The 23,497-nt window shown below is 42.5% G+C and overlaps 2 protein-coding genes across 2 annotated transcripts; both read right to left on the minus strand.

The window, feature by feature from the left end:
* Positions 1-13,848: 13,848 nt before the first annotated feature.
* On the minus strand, positions 13,849-15,692 carry LOC308173257 (H-2 class II histocompatibility antigen, I-E beta chain-like). Its single transcript, XM_080548258.1, has 5 exons — positions 15,481-15,692; positions 14,626-14,907; positions 14,261-14,374; positions 14,093-14,119; positions 13,849-14,003 (listed from the first exon to the last, which is right to left on the minus strand). The coding sequence occupies exons 1-4, from the start codon at positions 15,689-15,691 to the stop codon at positions 14,094-14,096; spliced, it is 633 nt and encodes a 210-aa protein (XP_080404384.1). The 5' UTR covers position 15,692; the 3' UTR covers positions 13,849-14,003; position 14,093.
* A 2,028-nt stretch (positions 15,693-17,720) lies between these two features.
* Positions 17,721-20,741, minus strand: LOC308173286 (H-2 class II histocompatibility antigen, A-U alpha chain-like). Its single transcript, XM_080548294.1, has 4 exons — positions 20,604-20,741; positions 19,797-20,045; positions 18,657-18,938; positions 17,721-18,132 (listed from the first exon to the last, which is right to left on the minus strand). The coding sequence occupies exons 1-4, from the start codon at positions 20,659-20,661 to the stop codon at positions 18,011-18,013; spliced, it is 711 nt and encodes a 236-aa protein (XP_080404420.1). The 5' UTR covers positions 20,662-20,741; the 3' UTR covers positions 17,721-18,010.
* Positions 20,742-23,497: the final 2,756 nt, after the last annotated feature.

Consider the following 23,497-nt stretch of genomic DNA (forward strand, 5'->3'; position numbering starts at 1 on the left):
CCTGGTACTAGTCTTATTACCCTGGTACTGGCCACTATTCTCTCCAGTGCAAGCCTAGAGGATGCAAACATGTGCTAGTTTGACCAGATGAGGTAAGAGAGGGGTGTGGCCTATCAGATGAGGTAAGAGAGGGGTGTGGCCTATCAGAAAACTGCTATAAAGCAGCAGAGTAGACAGTTCCCTTCTCAGAAGCAGCCTTCATTATCTACCAACATCTCCTTCACAGGCAGAACACAACACATGTGAGTATTAACCTATAAGCCGCTTTACAATCATTGGCCCTGTCCGTTGTCTAGCATGTTAATGTATTACAGCCTTTGATCGAAAATTAATGAATGTGTTATTTCATTTACAGTTCCCTGCATACTTCCTTAGCTCAACACCTGAACTTTCTCTGGGACAGAGCACTTGTAAGTAACAACACAACACTATTTGATGTATAATTTGTTCACTAACGGGTTGAGTGATTGGTGCACATGTGTTCATTGATTTAAAAAACATTATTGAAATTGTTGTACATTTCATTTCAGTTGGACATTTCACTGTATACCTCCAGCATCATCATCCATCACTTATCAGCTTCTTGTGCGTGAGAACAGAACAATTGTAAGTACCAAACTGACAGGGGGGGAGTGTGTGTGTGTGTGTGTGTGTGTGTAAGGGGTATGTGAGAATGTTGTACTCTGAACAACATATAGGCTGGTATTTAAACAGATATATAGCCTCTATGCAGTTAAGCACTGCAATGTAATTGCATTGTATTTAATTGTATCATCATCATGGGTTGATTAGACTAAAACACTCCAGTTCTTAAAATACGTGATTGTTTCCAACTGATTCACACCCGGGGAACATTAACACAACTATCAGTGATGTGTGTCATCTAGAAACATAACAGACGGCTGGTTATTTATGATTAACATGACTGTTAATCACCTTTACTGGAGGAGAAGTGTTCCTCCACTAAAGGAATAAGGACGTAGGCTATTACCATACTGTGCATGTTTTTGTTGAAGGAGATTTTGTAAATGATGTTTAGCTTCAAATAATGTTTTGAAAAGTAATTATTTGAGCACAATTAATAGATAACAAAAATTAGGGCTGTCATAATTAGGGCACATTGCAATCGACTGTTACAGGAAACGTGATATAGTCCATTTGAAACGTGGATAAATTATCTTCTAATCTAGACAGCTCTTTGGTCTTCATACACAATACATTACATTTTGTGTGTGTTTTTAAATTATTATTCTTTAAATGATTATAATTTCATTGTTTGATTGATTGATTCAGGTGTCTCAAATCAGTCAGTTGTATTTGATTTTTTAAATGTTTTATTGAATTTCTTTATAAACATGTCCAGTTCATGTAGTGGTCTGCTAAACGAGCCGCACGTTTTGACACCTCTCATGTCTACCTAGTGCCAAAACTGTGGGACAAGTATGATACACATTTAATGATCATTAAACTGTTGTTTATTATATAGAGTGGGTACTTTAAAACTTCAAATGTCATGTTATGAGAAAAAAAACTGTCTGCGATTGGTTCAGCCCTAGGCTGCGTTTGTCAATGCGCTCTGGAAATCTGATCAGCAGTCATGGAATGCCTCTTGTCCAATCAAATGACTTGGTCCCTTTATGACTCTGAGCCCAGTGTTCCATCCAGAGAACGCAGCAGTCATGTCGATCGTGTTTTTTTCCCCCTGAATAATATTGAGCAACTTCGGATAGAATCTGTATCTGTTTAAATCTCATTATTCGTGCTATCCGAATACCGTATTCGTAGGAATCAAACTGGCTCATTTAGTTTTGGCCCAAGGCACATTCAGCACTGAAATGCAGAGTACCTAAATATGTATTGTTTTATTGTATAATAAAAAAAAATTATAGCTGAGATTGCATTTCATCACAAATAACATATTTGTATTTCATTTCAGGTTTAGCATCGACCCCAACGCGCTCTGAAACATCCCAGATGTGAGATAACAGAACAACAGGAAACATCTGATTCATCAAGGAAGTCCTCAGCTCCTGAGCTGTTACTGAAGACACTGTGAGACTGTGGGGGAGGGTATAGTAGATGGTTCTGTTCAGTGGATAACAGCACTCTGATAACACTTGACAATCAAATATATGTGCTTGCAACTTTTCTTGCAATTAATTAGCAAAGGGTTTCATTGGCAGCTATTAGGGTCAGAATAAAAATGGCCAAAAAAGGAGAAGGCAAATGGGCTGAATTGAAACAACGTGGTTTAACATTGCTTGGTTTGGAAAAAGAACTCGCATGGCCTGAAGTAATGAAACAGATGAGAGAACAGATGAGAGAACAGCGTGGCCCACCCATTGTTTATCCTGTCGATCTGAAAGAGATCTCCATGGACATAGATGGATGTATGCGTTACAGTTTTAGAAAAGAAAACCAAAGCCCTAATCGCACCATTATGGTCCTCGGACCAACAGGAGCAGGAAAGTCAACTCTGATCAACGGCATGATCAACTACATCCTTGGTGTTCAGTGGGAAGATGGGTTCAGATTCAAATTGATTAATGAGGATGAATCAAAATCACAGGCACACAGCCAGACGACCGTGGTCAGTGTTTACAAAATCAACCATCAAGAGGAATTTCAAATCCCACACTCTATCACCATTATCGACACCCCCGGTTTTGGTGACACTGCGGGAATAGCCAAAGACATCAAGATCACTGAGCAGATAAGAAAACTCTTCTCCTCTGAACAGGGCGTCAGCGAAGTCGACGCAGTCTGCTTCGTAGCTCAAGCCTCTCAAGTCCGACTGACACCGACGCAAAAATATGTGTTTGACTCTATACTGTCGATCTTTGGCAAAGATATAGCAGATAACCTTCAGGTTTTGGTGACATTCGCGGATGGCAAACAGTCACCTGTTCTGGAGGCAATCAATGCCGCTGAAATACCTTGTCCTAAGACGCCCCAGGGTCTGCCAGTCCACTTCAAATTCAACAACTCAGCTCTGATGGCAGACAACAAATCAGCCCCTTGTCAAGACAACGACAGTGGCGATGATGATTCTTTCGATACAATGTATTGGAAAATGGGTGTCAAAAGCATGAAGAGGTTTTTCTCTGCCTTGAACAGAATGAACACAAAGAGCTTAACTATGACGAAAGAGGTCCTCCAGGAGCGCAAGATGCTTCATACTGTAGTTGAAGGTTTGCAGGTGCAGGTGAGAGAGGGGCTGGCAAAACTTGATACTATCAGTCAGCATGAGCGGACGCTGAAACAAAATGAGGCGGAGATCAAAGCAAATGTGAATTTTGAATATTATACTGACACCCCGAAGACCACTCTAGAGGATATTTCTAAAACTGGAGACTACATCACCAACTGCCTAATTTGTTCAAGAACTTGTCATTACCCCTGTATCTTAAATGATGCAGAGAAACGGGACTGTGGTGCGATTGATTCTGATACTGGAAATTGCCGCGTGTGCCCAAAGAAATGCAGTTGGGAGGATCACAAAAATCAACAGTTCCGTTATAAGTTTACGATGGTTAAAGAGAAGCACACTTATGATGTTTTGAAGACAAAGTATGAGACAGCCACAAATAAGAAGTTGTCTGCTCAGGGATTGCTAGATGAGCTAAGGAAGGACTATAACGCACACGAGACTGAGGTGTATAGAAAGGTGACAAGGTCATCAAACTGTCTCAACAGGCTGAAAGAGATCGCCTTGAAGCCCGACCCCCTGTCCACCCCAGAGTACATCGACATGCTCATTGAAAATGAGAAGCACGAGGCCAAGTCAGGCTATCAGGCTCGTATTCAGTCCCTGCAGGATATGAGACGTCAGGCTGAGGTGTTAGCTCAGGTGGCCAAAGGTGAAAAACCTCTACCATAATCGCTGTCTTTATACACCTCACTGAACACCTGAGGGTTGTTGTTGGTTAGGGTGAACACCTGAGGGTGGTTGGTTAGGGTTAGGGTGAACACCTGAGGGTGGTTGGTTAGGGTTAGGGTGAACACCTGAGGGTGGTTGGTTAGGGTTAGGGTGAACACCTGAGGGTGGTTGGTTAGGGTTAGGGTGAACACCTGAGGGTTGTTGTTGGTTAGGGTTAGGGTGAACACCTGAGGGTTGTTGTTGGTTAGGGTTAGGGTGAACACCTGAGGGTTGTTGTTGGTTAGGGTTAGGGTGAACACCTGAGGGTGGTTGGCTAGGGTTAGGGTGAACACCTGAGGGTTGGTGTTGGCCTAACCCTAACCCAAAAAAATACAGATCTTATTTGTCCTCTCAGAGCCTCAGGGGAATCCATTTTGATTTGTTGAATTGAAATCATGAAGTTTCTCTATGATTTATTGTCTTTTTTTTGACTGCTGGATAATGTGTGGTGTTCACAAGTTGGGTATTAGATTGTTGGGTATTCGATTGTTGGCAAGATTTACTTTTTATTTGTAGCAGTTGTAAAGTTGCGTCTGTTTTTGACAAATATAATTTGACATAGAGAAGGGGGAAAATTTATTTTTTTTGTCGTCATCATATGTCATAAAGTAAAGTGTACATTATGACAGCTTATTTTTTAGGGTTTTGAACTGGGATCAAACTTAAGCGTTAAGTGTTTTAGTAACATCTGGAATACATACCCACATTACTTGATACTAACTGCCATGTGCTTCATGTTCACTGTCTCCATACACAATACATTCAACTGTGTTTTTTTATATTATTATTATTATTTAAATGATCCCAATTTCATTGTTTTATTGATTGGTTCAGGTTTCAGACACTTGTATTTGTAGGCCTATTGTGTTTTGGATTTAATTTCTTTATAATAATTTACAGTACAAGAGATGCAATTATTACAAGTGAGATTTATATGTAAGTTGGATGTTTTCCATGAAGGGGGATCTTATTTAATTTAATAAGATCATTAATTACTGCATGTATTTGAATAACACTTACGTTTGACAACGTCTGTGTGTTGTATGTAACTTTAAGTCTCTTTTCTCAAATGAAAGCTGTTATATAAAAACAAATGAATAAAGTGGTGAATATATTGTGTTGTTTTTAGGTCTTCATTAATGAAGCTTTGCCTGCAAACGTCATACTAAGATATTAAGGGCCGGTTTCAGAGACAAGGCTTAAGCCTAGTCCTGGACTAAATCACACTTTCAATGTAAAATCTCCATTGAAGATGTGTTTTAGTCTAGGACTAGGCTTAAGCCTTGTCTGTGAAACCGGCCCTATGTCACACAGTCACATCCTATGTGAGTCTGAGAACATGGTGTTGTTTGATTGGATCAATGGATAACACCAAAGCCTAGAACTCCTCTTCACAGGGTCAAAGGTCATCCATACATTCCTATGAAGCATTTCTAATAATTAACATTTTATCTAACAAGCAGACGTCCCATTAGGACTGACAGTCTGCCATCTGTGTAGTTAGGGAGGGGGTTTGGCTTCAGGAGATGGACAGAGAGATGGACAGCAGTACTTACCACTGAACAGCCGTGTCTGGAAACCATTTGCTTCATCTGAATCCATCTGAAGCCACTATCTGCGTCAGGATAGAAAACGGTTATTGTCGTACATTTTGAAAATTCACATTTGAAACTTTGTGGAAGCAAATGATAATTATGCATCCATACACAACACATACTGTATGTCTTTGTACTGAACATCAGACCAAGACCACATCTCTCTTAGTAAGTAAGTAAAACTTTATTTATATAGCACCCTTCTCAGCACGAATGCACAGGGTGCTTTACATATAACTTGAAACATCACAGCAGAGTAGGAAGAGAGACAGATGTTAACTCAATGAGACTAACCTGGGGAAATAAAGGTTAAATAAAAAAACAGACAACTTTTATCTTTTTTAAATTTGATATAAGAAAAATGACCACCGTTCTTTAACACGGAGCTGCTGCCCTATTGAGCCCTATCGTATATTGCGTTTGCCTTTGAAAACGGCCGTCAATAATATAATGTTTCATTTCACTTCATTATGAATTGTTCTGTGTTCAGTCTCTGCTGTCATCTGTCCTTAATGAGCGATTAGGAAAATGAAACGGCTATAACCAGAAAGTAGTCGCGCCACAGACAGGGAGAGCAGCAGAGATTGGTGCATGTTTTAATATTTCCAATCCTATCAACGATGTCATTGAAATGTCATTACACGGGACACAATGTTACCGTGGCGAGAGAGGGAGAAATCACTGGAAAAATACCTTCACCTGATGTTAACATATAAGTATAGTCTCCGTGGGGTTGCTGCCTTAAGTGTTGATTTAAAATATATATGTTACAGTACATGTCAGTGGTGGCTGGTGCAACATTTTTTGGGTGGGGCACAGCAGTGTTTCCTTCAGGATTTTTCACATTAGTGGCGGGGGGGTCCTTGTCGCTCAAAACAAAGACGTAATTTCACTTTACCCACGCAATACCCACTTAAACATGTGTGAGGATACGTAACAGCGTTTTGTGACAGAACTTTCACTTTCATTCATGAAATTCACCCCGTCTGTGTTACGAAGCACTTGAATTTTGGACCATTGCGACTGACTATAGCTCATATATTATTACTAACACCAGAAGACAAGACATACAAACTGTGGTGAGCTACATTGCTTGTGTAACATTAGCTAGTAGCTATCCATTTTTCACTCATACACGGCCGGAAAAGTGAACAGAAATACAACGCTGACTTACGGTGGTATCTTGCGGCTGTCTTCACAAAGAGCTCCAGGATGCTTTCGCTTGATGTGCTCGTTCATTGCAGATGTACTCCTGTGATAGGCCATTTCATTTCTGCACAGTTTACAGACCACCACATTGTTTTGTTTTTTTGTAAAAGCCGGAAATTGCAAAACGTCACGTTTGACGTCAGACTGAACAACCGGATATTCAGGACGCACATTTTTGCGCCCCGGCCTAGAAATAGACACAGCCAATTGGAGCGCTGCTACAGCTCACGTGTAAGGGAAAAGTATTCGGCCTGCCATAGACTGGCATTGACCGGCGCCCCGACGCCTCCCCCTATGTATTTTAACAGTGAATTTGACACACACACAGATAAAATGTTTATTGTATTGGACGTTTACTAATCGCAACTAGGAAGTGAAGGTGGGGAACTAGGAAGTGAAGGTGGGGGCGGCGCCCCAGCGCCCTCTATCGGCCAGCCGCCACTGGACTGTGAACATAATTGAGTCAAGATGTCAAGAAGATCATCTCCAGTGAAAAGACCACGCTCGAGAACCACCGATGTCTTCTGAACCAGGGTATGAATGAATGAATGATGAATGAATGAATGAATGATGAATGAATGAATGAATGAATGAATGAATGAATGAATGAATGAATGAATGATGAATGAATGAATGAATGAATGAATGAATGAATGAATGAATGAATGAATGGTCTTTATTGTCATTGATATAGTACAGGTACCAAACAACGAAATTTGGGAGGGGGGGGCTCCCCTGGTGCTAGGAAAAAAAACTAAAAACAAGAAGGGAAAAGAGCTGGTTTACATAAATAAAGGCTATGTACACTATCCACTATACTATACTATACAAATAAAACACTGTGCTGTACTCTATGCTATGCTATACCTATTCTAACATGTCCTATTCTCTGAACCTTATGTACCCTAGGGTTGTCATATTGCACTGACAGTAGCTAACAATGTTAATGTTCATACTGACAGTAGCTAACATTGTTAATGTTAATGTTCATACGGACAGTAGCTAACATTGTTAATGTTCATACTGACAGTAGCTAACATTGTTAATGTTCATACTGACAGTAGCTAACATTGTTAATGTTCATACTGACAGTAGCTAACATTGTTAGGACTTTGCTTAGCGGGAAGACCCGCGGAGGCGGGCTCATTATATCTACGAAGGACAGCTGGTGCTTAAACACGAAAACTGTAAGTAGCCACTGCTCCCCAGACCTGTAATACTTGACTGTTAAATGGCGACCCACTTACCTCCCGAGGGAATTCAACGCAGTGTACATTACATGTGTTTACATTGCACCAAACGCGGATGGTAGCTTAGCATTGGCGCGGCTATATGACGTCATCAGTGGTGAACAGAGCGCGGACCCACAGGCAGTCCATATTATCGCCGGAGACTTTAATCATGCTGACCTGAAGGTAGTACTACCCAAGTTCTATCAGCATGTTAAATGTGCAACAAGAGGAGAAAAAACACTGGATAAGGTATACACCAACATCAAGCGTGCTTACAAGGCTAGACCGCTAGCTCATCTAGGCATGTCTGACCACGTGTCAATCCTCCTGATCCCAGCCTACACTACCATGAGGAAAAGTGCTCCCATCACCACTAAGACTGTCAGAACCTGGCCAGCAGGGTCCGCTCCACTGCAGATCTGCCTAAATGACACCTCATGGCAGGAATATGAGCATGAGGACCTGGAACAGTTCACGTCGTCGGTTCTGAACCACATAGTGAACTGCACCAACTCAGTCACCGTGGACAAACGGGTCCGGGTCTACCCCAACACGAAGCCATGGATGACTGGGAAGGTCCAAAAACTGATCAATGAGAGGGACAACGCCTTCTTCGCAGGGAAGGGCACACTGCTGTACAACACCACCAGGGCTAACCTAAAGCGCGGCATCCGGGAGGCCAAGGCAGACCACAGAGAGAAGATTGAGGAATGCTTCCTGAGCAACGACTCCAGGCGGGTGTGGCAGGGGGTTCAGCACATGACAAACTTCAGAGCCAACAGGCTCACAGCCGCAGAGGACGACCCCCTGCTGGCGGAAAAGCTGAACTCCTTCTACGCCCGGTTCGACGAGGGGCGAACGGAGGTAACCACAACACAAACACCACTCTCTCCAGCTCTCAGCAGCCTCACCCTCACAGAGCATGAAGTGAGACGCGTGCTGAAGGCGGTGGACCCCAGGAAAGCCTCTGGGCCGGATGGCGTCCTGGGACGGGTGCTGAGGGACTGCGCCGACCAGCTGGCCGGGGTTTTCACCAACATCTTCAACCAGTCCCTGTCCCAGGCCACCATCCCACCCTGCCTGAAAACCTCAACTATCATCCCAGTCCCGAAGAAAAGCACGGTGAGCTGCCTAAACGACTACCGCCCGGTGGCACCCCTGGTAGAAAGTAGAAAGCTCTCAGACCTTCAGAACCCATTGAAAGTAGTGGAGGTACTCCAGAAGTCCAAATGCATCTCTAACCCTAGGAAAACCTAGGAAGCAACTTGCCTAATGGCATGAAAATGCAACATGTTGTACTCCCTGTACATCTGTACGTGTGAGAACATGTCTTTTTACACTAGGCACTTCACATCAAGCATTAGAGCTCCCTACAGGTTCCCGCTAGCTCGCGTGCAAGGCCTCCCAGGAATGACCTAGGACTCTGAAAGTTGATTTGGTACAATGTAGGGATACAATGAAGGAGTGTGTAGAGTTTGGTGACTGTGACTCTTTCCATGCCCGTTCCCTGGGCCCAAACGTACGCCAGCAGCAGCCACCCACTTTAATGAAGGCTTTTCCGGCCTAGTGGTTAAAGGAAGGTTAAAGGACTTTAGCTCAGCAACCGTAAGTGCCACAGACACGGTTCAGATATTTTCCGAATCGGCTCGGCCCCACCGACAGGCCACACCCACTTTGATACAAGCCACTCCCCCTAATTGTCTAAGCCACACCCATTTTCATACAGGCCACTGTCTAAGAACTGTCTAAGCCCCTCCCCTTAACTGTCTAAGCCACTCCCACTTTGACACAAGCTCTGCCCACTTTGATACAAGCCACTCCCACTTTGATACAGGCCACGCCCACTTTGATAAAGCCACTTCCTGCTTTTAACGAATGAATTAAACTGTCTGGCCAAGCCCCTTAACTGTCTAAGCCACTCCCACTATGACACAAGCTCCTCCCACTTTGATACAAGCCACTCCCACTTTTATACAGGCCACGCCCACTTTGATAAAGCCACTTCCTGCTTCTAATGAATGAATTAAACTGTCTGGCCACGCCCCTTAACTGTCTAAGCCACTCCCACTTGGACACAAGCTCCGCCCACTTTGATACAAGCCACTCCCACTTTTATACAGGCCACGCCCACTTTGATAAAGCCACTTCCTGCCTCTAATGAATTAATTAAACTGTCTGGCCACGCCCCTTAACTGTCTAAGCCACTCCCACTTGGACACAAGCTCCGCCCACTTTGATACAAGCTACTCCCACTTTGCTACAGGCCACGCCCACTTTGATAAAGCCACTTCCTGCTTTTAATTCATGAATTAAACTGTCTGGCCACGCCCCTTAACTGTCTAAGCCACTCCCACTTTGACACAAGCTCCGCCCACTTTGATACAAGCCACTCCCACTTTGATACAGGCCACGCCCACTTTGATAAAGCCACTTCCTGCTTTTAATTCATGAATTAAGCTGTCTGGCCACGCCCCTTAACTGTCTAAGCCACTCCCACTTGGACACAAGCTCCGCCCACTTTGATACAAGCCACTCCCACTTTGATACAGGCCACGCCCACTTTGATAAAGCCACTTCCTGCTTTTAATTCATGAATTAAACTGTCTGGCCACGCCCCTTAACTGTCTAAGCCACTCCCACTTGGACACAAGCTCCTCCCACTTTGATACAAGCCACTCCCACTTTGATACAGGCCACACCCACTTTGATACAAGCCACTCCCCCCCCTTTTAATTAATGAATGAATTAAACTGTCTGGCCACTCCCCTTAACTGTCTAAGCCACTCCCACATCAAGACAAGCCACTCCCACTCACACGGGTACATACACACACACACACACATACCTACACACACACACACACACACACACACACACACACACACACGCAGAGGTTATATACACACACACATACCTACACACACACACACACACGCACAGGTTATATACACACACACACACATACCTACACACACACACACGCACAGGTTATATACACACACACACACACACATAACTATACTATTGTAACCTCCAGTAATCCAGGTTCCCCTCAACAAAGAGGCACTGAGAGCGTCTTATAAAAAGTTCAAGTTTATTACACAGTTGTAGTAAAAGGTTGTTCTCAGTCAGCAGATCGGGTGCTGTGTGCTACGTGCGAGGTTCTTAGCTCCAAGGAAACAGTGACTAACTACTATATAGATAATGGCGTGAATATAATGTGCCTTCAACTTACCACCACTGGAGGCACATATACCTGAGTATGCCCAGGAGCTCAGATGTCACTGGTTATTCCGCACCCTTGTGACCCCAGGTCATAGAGAGATGTTAAATCCATTCTATCTCGTCTCCACAGACTAATAGAACATACATCGACTCACATGTGCCCCTACTATCCTCACCCTAAGCTTTGTTTTCACATGTGCATCCACTATCCTCACCCTTGGCTTTTTTATTTATTTATTTATTTAATCGAACCGGATTTTTTTTTGCCCCTCCCATAGACTTTTATGCTCGTGAGCTCACACAGAATCCAAAAACAGGTAGATTAGCTTGATGCTAATTAGCATGCGGCTAATTGCAGGAAGCTCATTAACATCACCAGGGGGCGCCACACCGATTCGGGGGTTCCATATGTCTCTCGGTGGGGCCGAGCCGAGTCGAATGATATCTCACACGTGTCTGTGGCACCTACGCTTGCTGAGATAAAGTCCTTTAACCGAGCCAGGGAGACTGAGAGAACTTGCCTTCATAGGTCTGTGTGGCACGTTGGTGAGAAAAGGGCGCCTGTCTCTTTAAGACGGCAGCAGCAGGGAGAATTAAAATGGCGATTGTTATGAAGTTAGCTTAGCAAGTTGAACACAAGTAACTTGAGTTTAACATGACTTCCCGGGGTCGTAGGAAGCTAGCTGACGGCTTAAAATGACCGTGTAGACCTAATGAACTTACTCAGCAACATCTTGTGTTTCTACTCCCTTCATAGCCACTGTTATACGTCCCGTAGTGTGACTCTTACCGGAGTTAATAACTTATGGTTCCCCGTGTTTTAGGAGAACAATTCCAACGCCCCCGGATAGACCAGAGGACAGGGAATCTAAAACCATTTGAATGGTGTCTCTACGACCTTCCTATCACCCCATCATCCTCATCTCATCATCATACACAGGCCACAGGCCACTTCCACTTACCACCACTGGAGGGAGCCAGACACATATACCTGAGTGAGCCCAGGAGCTCAGATGTCACTGCTGGTTATTCTGCCCCCAGGTGTCACAAAGTGGTACTACACCAGATGTTACATCTATGGAGTTTATTCTATCACATCTCCACAGACTAAGTAATGACCTTAATGTGTTTTATTATCATTTCTTAATTAAGTTGTTTTTAAACTGAAGTATATCTGTCCAATAAAATGAAAAATATGAGTGGGACTGCCCGACTCAGAAAAAATAACTTAAAAAACACAATCTCTAGTTGCTGGGTTTCTGGATCACAGATCACATTCTGAGCTCCCAAACTGGAATTCAGCATTGTCAGCTCATCCATGATGTGATTAACTGAAACTCAACCCCAGTGAAAGTGAGAGACAAAACAACAATACCTTTAAAAGTGTTTATTGAAAAGCTTTTGCCATATTCTTATAAAGGTTAGATATGAATATATCAACTGGTTAGATCAATTCAGCAGGAATATAACGGTCTCAAACCACCACCACATTCTATCAGAAGATGAGCAACACAAGCCTTTGAGGGAAGCTGGATATCAATCACATAAAACCTGCTTTTACTGTCAGATTAAGGTTTACGAAGCGTTTTACTACAGTGTGATTGTACCTTTAAAAACATATCAGAACATAAGAACAACAGCAAAACCTGTGTATTAATCAAACAGTTTACTTCACCCCCTCTCCAAAAATCTCACACACACACACACACACACACACACACACACACACACACTACTCTCAGCATTCCCTACTCGTTCACTTGATATTAGTGCAGTGAAAATATAAAATCAATAAGTTGATCTGGCCTGTCCAATACAATAGGAAGACACACAAAGACGTGCCTCTAAAGTTCCTAAGCTCAGTTGCCAACTATTGGGCTGCTCACTCAAATATCCCAACACCAGTGAAAGGCTTTAGGTCCATTTCATGATGATAGGAAATGGACGAGAAATACAAAGTACTTAAGTACAAAAGAAATGCAAAACAGTGACACTAACAATCCGTCCTGCATATTAATGACATCAGTGTTTTCAAACATCCCCAGTGATGTCATCATGTCACTAGATGACATTCTTCCGCAGAGGGCGGTTCATTACGATACGCTCCCGGACGGAGCGATATAAAAAATCATTTATCCCGGCTGCACTAAGACTGTTCAATGGCAACTAAAGCAGCAGTCGGGTCTAGGCTCCTGAATTTGTATTTATTATTTATTTTAATCATCATCATCACTTTTTAGTATTTTAATATAATAACTATAGCCATCTCTTTTATCCACTTTTTTATCGTGATCTCGCTGTTTTTTTATATACCGTATATGGCTGGCCCAGTGTTGTTGTCTGTCCTTTATGTTGTGTTGTTATGTGTTGTTTTTAGTGGAGTGGCGTGGCAGAATGAATTTCCCCACGGGGATAAATAAAGTATCATTGAATTGAATTGAATTGAATTCTTCATTGCCTGTTCCTGTCAGTTGAATCTAATCCAGATGGACTTGACCCCAGACCTAATCTTCATCACTCCCATTCTAACAACGTAGAATTGTATCATTTCATATCTCACTGTAGCTGATTTAATGCATTCAAGTTTAAGATAAAAATAAGAATTGTGTAAAAAGTAAAGGAATATAACTTCTACAAATTACACAATCACACAGTGTATAATCAATCTATTGGTATCTGAGATGTTAAAGGCAACAGCAGCTATTGGTTCAGTAAAGCTCTGCATTGTAATCAGCTTCTATGACAAGGCCTCATCTCAGGCCTACTGTGATCTAAGGACAGCTGTAGTCGGTCCACCTGTCAGCAGTGGTTACAGCAATGTGCCTGAAAACACAACAAACAATTGTGACCATCGTGATATATTTGACAAATGAACCAGTATAAGTAATAAATCATTTTAACAGGATTCTCACATTAGGTAGATGGTACCAGAATCCGTCCTGTTACAGAAATAAACGAGAGAGAGAGAGAGAGAGAGAGAGAGAGAGAGAGAGAGAGAGAGAGAGAGAGAGAGAGAGAGAGAAGATTAGTAATGTTGATATTTTATATTGTCTCTGTTTTCATCACAAGACGACCCTCACCATTGGCTTTCCTCTTGTAGTAGATCAGCCCTGCTAACGCTAACACCAGTCCCAGCACCAGTCCTGACGCTCCGATCGCGATCTTACTCCTCTCAGACTCAGGCAGGGACGGGTCTGTCAAAGAGAAAGGATGGATTTGTTTTTACACAAAAGCAGCAATCAGATTCTATAAACCACGTAGATAACATAATGCATGTTCCCTGTTACTACAGCAAGGCCTGTTCGGTGTCTGTTAAACTAATACTCGTTTATCCTTCACCACTCAAACACATTAAAACACTTTCACCCAACTCACATATCTGATAACTCCCTCACCCAAACACCATTCTAACACTTATAATAAACCTCCCTGTAATAACACTTACTCCACTCTGTCACTAGGGTGTCTCGGAGGCTGGCGTGGTGCACCATACAGGAGATCTTCTCTCCAGATCTGGGCGTGTACTCCAGGTGGGAGTGGACCTGGTAGTACCAGTCCCCATCGGCCAGCTCCTCAGTGGAGGTCACGTCTGTCTTCACGTCCTGTCCGTCCCTTGTCCAAGTCACAGTGATTTGTTTGGGGTAGAAGTCGTAGACACTGCATATCAGCATGGCAGGGTGTCTTCCACTGGGGGGCGCCACTGAGCTGAGTCTGACGTAAGGCTTAGCTGATGGAGTGAAAATGGAAAACTTTAATGACAACTCAGATTACTGTTATTTAGGGTTAGTCCTGATCACCAGACTGCATAATATCACATCAGAACCATCGAGCTCGGATGCAAATCATTCATATTGTCTGTAGCATCCAACAGGGCTCTGTTCTCATGTGATTAAACTGAATGTTTAGAAGTGAAATCTCATAATATTTTACAGACTGCTATGGTTGTAATGCTGTCTGAAACTTCTGTACATTCAAAATGAGCCAATAGAAATGTTTGTTTCTGATGCTTCCCAGAGGAAAACAACAGTATAACATAACAGTGGTGTACGTGTTCAATGATTGTAGTAGCTACAGTATCCATGATCATTCAAGATAAAACCTCCCACAGCAAGAACAACATGTCTGATCCTATTATTATTATAATTATTATTATTATTAGCTCTATCGTCATATCACACTAACATCAGAATAACACTAACATGAACATCACACTAACATCACACTAACATAAACATCACACTAACATGAACATCTGGTCAGTCAGGGATGGTAAACTGCTGTGGTCAGGAGGGCTGCTCACCTGACTTATCCAGTATGGCTTTGTAGTAAAGATCAGCGTCAGGCTTGCAGTACCTCTCCAGCTCTGCTTTCTCTCCAGCCAGTTCAGGACCATTATTCCAGAGCTCTGCATTCTTTATACCAATCTCTGTGTACCCAACATACTTGCCCACAGTGCTGTTGAATCTGACGATCTCCATCTTATTAAAACCATAAGATCGTATATACTCCATATCATGCAGATCACGAGAGCTGTACAGGCAGCTTGTGTCTACGTTTTCATAATATCCATCTAAAAGAGAAAAACAAAACAAATAACTGCTGAAAGGGCACTGGTTTTCACTAGTTTACCACAGTTATGGATACAAACATACTCTATTTGCCTTCTATGGAATTCACATGCTTGGCTGATATTCCAGGGTTATTGATATTTGCATATTTGTACAGTAATTGGTAACATCAAAGGGTTAGTGATTAGGTATACTTACTCAATTATCAACTATACATGAATAAAAGAGTATAATATTAGAGTTTAACGTACCTGCTCCATTGAGAGTGGATAACACCAGAGCTATGGAGATGTGTAAGAGAGTTGACATCGACATGTTCCTCTGCCCAGCCACTGTGTTCTCAATAAGAGGAAACCGAGCAGGACTTTAGATACTTCACTCTTCAAACAAACAGGCCAATCTGCTACCCCAGAAACAAAGAGTCACTTGTTACTAGGCAGACGTTGTTTCTGTAAGGACTGGTAACGTTCACTGAAAGCTGTGTGAGAGAACAGTAAGCCAGTATGTATACAGTACACCCACCAGCACTATTTGATCCAATACCATCAGGTTTACCAAGTGATGCTGAGTGAAGCCCATCTCACTCTGCCAGGATATTGTTGTGACCACCTGACCTGTTAATCAGCCTGTATCCTATAGTAGCCCTACCTGACCTGTTAATCAGCCTGTATCCTATAGTAGCCCTACCTGACCCACCTCATCACCAACAGGCAGGCTCAACTCTCCACAAGGAACAGCAACAACACTGTCTCAGGGAATCACGCTCACATGCTGAGTGAACCTGCTAGCAGGAGACCTGAAGGTTAAACCAGAGGAACAGCTAGAGAGAGTTTGAAGCCCCTGATCGGCCCTTGGTTACTTGGTGGTACAGCAGTCTAAATGAGTATCTGTATTTCATCTATTTTACAGCAACTTTAGGTTCCTATATTTCCATCTGGTGTATCAAGTCTTTTTGTATTGCCAACAGAGGAACGTTTTGAATTTATTTTTCCTTTAAACCCATTTCATGAGTGATGCATGTGAAGACACGGACAAAATGGATCACTCTCATGAGGTGGTAAAGGAAAGGAAAACTTACAAGGAAAGTAAAAAGATTGCATTCCCTGTACAGTCTGATGATGACGTCAGCATGCAGTGTCCTCAACTAATGTTCCCACAGAATGCCATATTTAAGATCGCAGCATCAGAAACTGCCTTTCTGGCCTCATGCACCATCCATTTATATTTTGGAGATGGATATGTTACATATTATATAAGTCAAAGGTTCAAAACGATTTGGTCACATTGGTGCTGTGACTAATATAGGGTCCCTGCAGAGGAGGTTAAAGGTTAAAGGAGGGTGAAGTGTAAATGGACTGCACTTTATTCCAAAGTGCTTTACAATGGCCTCTCATTTACCCGTTCACACACACATTCACACATTCATGGCGGTAAGCTACCATGCAAGGCGCCGGCCCCGCTCATTGGGAGCAATTTGGGGTTCAGTGTCTTGCCCAAGGACACCTCGACACATGGCCAACCCGGGGTCGAACCGCGGATCATGTGATCATTAGACGCCGGCTCTACCTCCTGAAACACAGCCGCCCCGTGGGTCAGTGTAAGGCTCTACCTCCTGAACCACAGCCACGTGTCAGTGTAAGGCTCTACCTCCTGAACCACAGCCAAGTGTCAGTGTAAGGCTCTACCTCCTGAACCGCAGCCACGTGTCAGTGTAAGGCAAGAGTAACCTTGTTTTGGTTATTTTTTAACCTTTTGGTTCTCTTGGTGTGAAATTGATTAAAATTGTAAAATGTTAAGTTAAGCAAATATCACATAGTTTTATTGATATTACATTTTATTGATATTGATCAATAATAACAAAAAACAACAACCAAAAATTCAGAGCAAATTCCCACATTTCACCCACACATTTGTGTGAGTTATTGATTAATATTGTAATTTGCCAAATCATAATGGCATTTGTTTTGCCTTTAAGCTCACATTACCTAAAACATGTTTTTTATTTTACAAGCACTCTCTGAATGTAGTAGAACTGACATTAGATTGGCGGCCCATTCTTAATAGTGCACAAGGTAAGCATTGATATTGTGTTAGCATGTTATGGCTATATCAACAGTAGACATTATGATATAAGTTTAATTAAGCACAAAAAAGTATCTGAAACAGCCTGATTATCTTCCCGTGATGTTTCCACATTACAAAGGACTTTAACAGATTCAGGTGTTTGTCCCTAGTGTCTTCTCAGCCCCTCTGATTGAGATCTTAGTTGCACTCGTTTCCTTTGATGAGGAAGAATGTTCCAGTAGCCACTCCCAGCAGCCCCAGAGTCAGGCCCACGCCACAGAACACAGCAGGACCCACACTGGGCTGGTTCACCTCGGGCTCTGGGGAGGGACACACACACACACACACACACACACACACACACACACACACAGAGATACACACACACTCACACACAGAGATACACACACACAGAGACACACACACAACATACACACACACACACGCACGCACACAGAGACACACACATACACGCACGCGCACACACACACACACACACACACACACACACACACACACAGAGACACACACACACACACACACACACAGAGACACACACACACACGCACACACACACACACACACACACACACACACAGAGACACACACACACACAGACACTGTATTTATAACAATCATGAAATAGCATAACTATTACTGTAAACATTTAATTCATTTGTTCAATTTGATGATGGTATACATGTAACATGTACGATTTTTTCTTCCATGACGTCTTTTCCATGGAAGTACACATTGTGGTTCAATTTTAATGTGATAACTCATTTACACTTATACTGCATGCTGCTTCAAGTTGTTCAACAGTCCATTAAATGAGACTTCTCACCCCATATCCGTGTCAGGGGCTCAGTGAGAGACTTGTGTCCCACACTGCAGCTGTAGATGTCTCCCTCCTCTGGGGTGATGGTCAGGCTGGAGAACTGGTTGTAAGTTCGGTCCTTGTTGGGGTAGGGACTGCTGATTCTCACCCCCGCTGTCACATTATTGTTGTTCTTGGTCCACCAGACTGTCACAGGTGGAGGGAAGTATCCGTTGACGTGACAGATGAGAGTGTTCTCCGTCCCCAGCTCCACATCGTCCCTGGGATAGATGGAGCTGTGAGGAGCGTCTGTAGGGGAACCCAGTTAGTATCACCTTCCCCTCTGAAAACACTGATCATGCTGTCATATCTGGACACGGTGGGGAGCCTTGGGTAATCATTAGGGTGCCTCTTATGAGCTTTTAATCAGATGTGTCAGTTCATGAGTATGCTATATGAGTAGGCTATATGAATGAATGAATGAATGAATGAATGGACTTTATTGTCATTGCTACAGTACAGGTACCAAACAACGACATTTAGGAGGGGTGGCTCCCCTGGTGTTAGGAAAGGAAAAAAAAAAAAAAAAAAACTTTTAGAAAAAGAATAAAATCACAAGAAGGTAAGGAGCTGGTGTACATAAATAAAGGCTATGTACACAATCCACTGTACTATACTGCACAGATAGTCAACTAGGGTTGTCATATTGCACAATAGTATTTTTTCACGTTATTTAAAGTGTCACAGTTTGCAGGCTTGAAATGTACATGTTTGTGCCTCAGCACTAGCTGCCATACAATCCGTCCAGACTGTCCAGGGCCCAGAACTTAGGTCTTTGCTGTGTTCAGGGCCTGGACGGAGTAGGCTATATGAGTAGTCTATATGAGTAGGCTATATGAGTAGGTTAGGCTATATGAGTAGTCTATATGAGTAGGCTCATATAATATGGCTAAAGTACGTAAATGTGTGTATGTATGCATGAAGTGAGATTGTTCTTAGTCCGGAGTCAGTGGGGGCAGAGTAGGGGGGGGGGGGCAGAGTAGATGCTAACATCCTAAATAAGTGTTACTGTTTCATACAAAATAATGTACAATAGTTTGAAACAAATTAAACTAAATCTGAAGGATATTATGATGTGAATTAAATGTATCAGAGATGTTCACTTACCTATGACCTCTGGTGGGTTCTTGTACGCTTTGATAAGAACAGCCAAGTTTGCTTTGCATACTTGCTGCTGACCTACAGCTGCCTGATAGGCTACATCTACCATTACAAATGGGTCAGCAAACGGAGGAAGAGACATCTCTCCTTTCCCCTTCACAAAGTCTGCATACCAGATCTGATCACCATCAAGTCCATACATCTGATCTCCGGTTATATCTGAGCATCCTATTGGGGATATATCTTCATGCAGAACTGAAAACGGACACAAGAAACATGATGAATATAGATTCATCAGATTCAGATCTAGGGTTGTAGAAGATCAATAATGCACAATCAATTACAATATCTTCAATCCCAATTTCACGAAGAGTGGTTAGAAATACATGACATAGTGTTATGAAAGATACACATTTACATTTGACATTTTTACCATTTAGCAGATGCTTTTATCGAAAGCAATTTACAGTTAAAGATTAGAGGGACAGGGTCTCCCTGGAGTAACGGGCTAAGTGCCTTACTCAAGGCCTCACTAGTGGCGGTGTTCCCAGGTGGGATTTGAACTCATGACCTTATATATACAATATGCCCCCTTCTAGGACAATGATACCATCGGTCCTCAGCCTAACCCTTATGCTCACTTTAACATAGTATAACATGTACTAATACACTACTAATGTAGGCCTAATGACGGGTTATGAAGCTTTGATAACATACACTTTGTTAAAGATGTGACCACCTGACCTGTCACCTAACCTAGCAGCACTTTCTGGTGACAGAATCATCTCAATAATCCCCTGTTCAGACACTTACCTTTGGCCTCCACACGGAGCAGGCAGGAGAGGATGAGGACGGTCACAGAACCCTTCATGTTCACTTTACAGACGGCCGTGTAGAGACAGGAGGACACAGAGAACCAGAGTTACCTTCTGACCAGCGTCAAACTTCCCTGAGAGGGAACTGAGTTTTTTTTTCCTGGAGGCAGCCTCTTGCACAGTAGGACCAATCAGAGTTTGTTTGTCAGTTGTTGCTAGGTAGACACTCAAGTTGCTGTTCAAGCTTGTCTATGGAGAATCATCTGAGGGGTGATTGACTAATTATTGCTTAAACAGCATCAATTGCTTTATTTATTTTTAAAGTTACTTTTGTGAGTGGGGCAGTCCCAGTCATATTTTTCATTTTATTGGACAGATACAGTGAAGACAGACAGGAAAGTAAGGAGAAGAAGGGAGAGAGGGCATGTCAGCAGGGCAGGGGGTGGATTCAAACTAATGCCAACATGGGCATATGTGACTGCTGTTTTAGACCACTGGACCACCCCAGGCCACTGAACAGCATCAATTGTGACGGCTCTACATATGCTGCTGTTGTATTGTGGAATGATCATTCCCTGCAACATACTGGAGAAACCCTGTTTGTTTGAGTGTTGTAGTGAACACGGTCAGTAAACTATGTCCTCCCCCAGCAGAAACCTCAGTGAACGACATACTAAAAACCAACACCTGACAGCATGGTACTATCAGTGAAGAACATACTAAAAACCAACACCTGACAGCATGGTACTATCAGTGAAGAACATACTAAAAACCAACACCTGACAGCATGGTACTATCAGTGAAGAACATACTAAAAACCAACACCTGACAGCATGGTACTATCAGTGAAGAACATACTAAAAACCAACACCTGACAGCATGGTACTATCAGTGAAGAACATACTAAAAACCAACACCTGACAGCATGGTACTATCAGTGAAGAACATACTAAAAACCAACACCTGACAGCATGGTACTATCAGTGAAGAACATACTAAAAACCAACACCTGACAGCATGGTACTATCAGTGAAGAACATACTAAAAACCAACACCTGACAGCATGGTACTATCAGTGAAGAACATACTAAAAACCAACACCTGACAGCATGGTACTATCAGTGAAGAACATACTAAAAACCAACACCTGACAGCATGGTACTATCAGTGAAGAACATACTAAAAACCAACACCTGACAGCATGGTACTATCAGTGAAGAACATACTAAAAACCAACACCTGACAGCATGGTACTATCAGTGAAGAACATACTAAAAACCAACACCTGACAGACAGCATGGTACTATCAGTGAAGAACATACTAAACCAACACCTGACAGCTTGGTACTATCAGGATTATAACAAGCATAGAGTAGTGTTGCACGTTAGGTTCCATAAGTGTGCCCTTCTATTCCATTGAACTTGGTTAAGTTCACAGAATCAAGTTCAAGTTCTCTAACTGTCTCATACCGACAACAAGGATGGACATGTGATAAGGGTTTGTTCAATATGTCTCTTTCTATGAAAATGTAATTGATAATGCCTCATCAATTAGATGAGGACATGGACACTAAATGGAATGAATACAGTTGCAGGTGTAACATACTGTACAGTAGATGAACAACATCTGCACTCAGCGGATGTTACAAGTACAGGGCAAATGTGTTATTATGACGAAGAAGGACTTTAATCTCCCTCTGTGTAGATGCTGAATGAACAACCTCCTCACAGCACAGACCTGGGAGAGGTCAGACAACCTGCTCACAGCACAGACCTGGGAGAGGTCAGACAACCTGCTCACAGCACAGACCTGGGAGAGGTGAGACAACCTGCTCACAGCACAGACCTGGGAGAGGTCAGACAACCTGCTCACAGCACAGACCTGGGAGAGGGAAATAACCGGTTCTGAAATGTCCCCAGAGCCACAACCATTCAACCAATAGAGCCGCTCCAAACAGCTTCATCAGTAGTTACCAGGAGAATGTTATTTTCAGAGAGGATACAGTAGTTGTCTAGCAAGCAGGGAAGCTAGCTGTAGTTACAGTTTTTCTCTATCGCTTTAACACTAACATCGGAACCTCAAACACAACGACCAAAACCTGAAACTGGCGTATTTCATCTCACAGCAATTCTTCACAATGACAGACACATTTCTTGCTTATCTCTCATTTTGCAGATCTAAACCACACGGTTAACAAAACACTAAATACAATTCTCTACATTTGTCACACTCTTCCTTGATAAAATCTCTTGTGTTCACATGGAAAACACCACCATTCAGAATCCAACTGTCATTGCTGAGATGTGTACAGTATTTCAGAATTTAAAATAAGTTCTATTCTTGTATTTGTGTGTTTTATATTTGAGTATGAAAACATAACAGTTTATAACAGGCTACTGTACGTATGTAGTGTAACACTGAAAATGCAAAAGGCCTACTGATAATCTTATCATAGTACTGTTTTCCTCTGATCAGAGTGTTTTCCTTTGTGCACATCAGCGTTCAATTGGTTGTTACAAGTGTCTATTCATTTGATGGTGTGTGTGTGATTGGACGACAAAATGTCATTTTGAGAAGACATAACATTATGTTGAATGCAGTGTTTGCTTTTGCAAATGTGTGGAGTTTAGGGTTTTGTTTTAAGCTTTAAGAGAAAATGAGCCATGCTTTGAGAAAACGTGTTACAGTTTTTCGTGACCAGTTGATAGTTGTGACTAGTTGTTAGTTGTGACTAGTTGTTAGTTGTGACTTATGATGTTAGTTGTGACTAGTTGTTAGTTGTGGTTTATGATGTTAGTTGTGACTAGTTGTTAGTTGTGACTAGTTGTTAGTTGTGACTAGTTGTTAGTTGTGACTTATGATGTTAGTTGTGACTAGTTGTTAGTTGTGGT

This window comes from Nansenia antarctica (assembly GCF_963989245.1).
Source record: "Nansenia antarctica genome assembly, chromosome: 18".
Lineage (NCBI taxonomy): Eukaryota > Metazoa > Chordata > Actinopteri > Argentiniformes > Microstomatidae > Nansenia > Nansenia antarctica.

Coding starts and splice junctions, on each gene's coding strand:
- LOC308173257 (XM_080548258.1), bottom strand. CDS start 15,691: ATGGAGTATATACGATCTTATGGTTTTAATAAGATGGAGATCGTCAGA. Junction 14,908..15,480: donor AGCCATACTGGATAAGTCAG/GTGAGCAGCCCT, acceptor TCACTCCATCAG/CTAAGCCTTACGTCAGACTC. Junction 14,375..14,625: donor CACCCTAGTGACAGAGTGGA/GTAAGTGTTATT, acceptor TCTCTTTGACAG/ACCCGTCCCTGCCTGAGTCT.
- LOC308173286 (XM_080548294.1), bottom strand. CDS start 20,661: ATGAAGGGTTCTGTGACCGTCCTCATCCTCTCCTGCCTGCTCCGTGTG. Junction 18,939..19,796: donor GAACCCACCAGAGGTCATAG/GTAAGTGAACAT, acceptor GTTCCCCTACAG/ACGCTCCTCACAGCTCCATC. Junction 18,133..18,656: donor GCCCCTGACACGGATATGGG/GTGAGAAGTCTC, acceptor GTCCCTCCCCAG/AGCCCGAGGTGAACCAGCCC.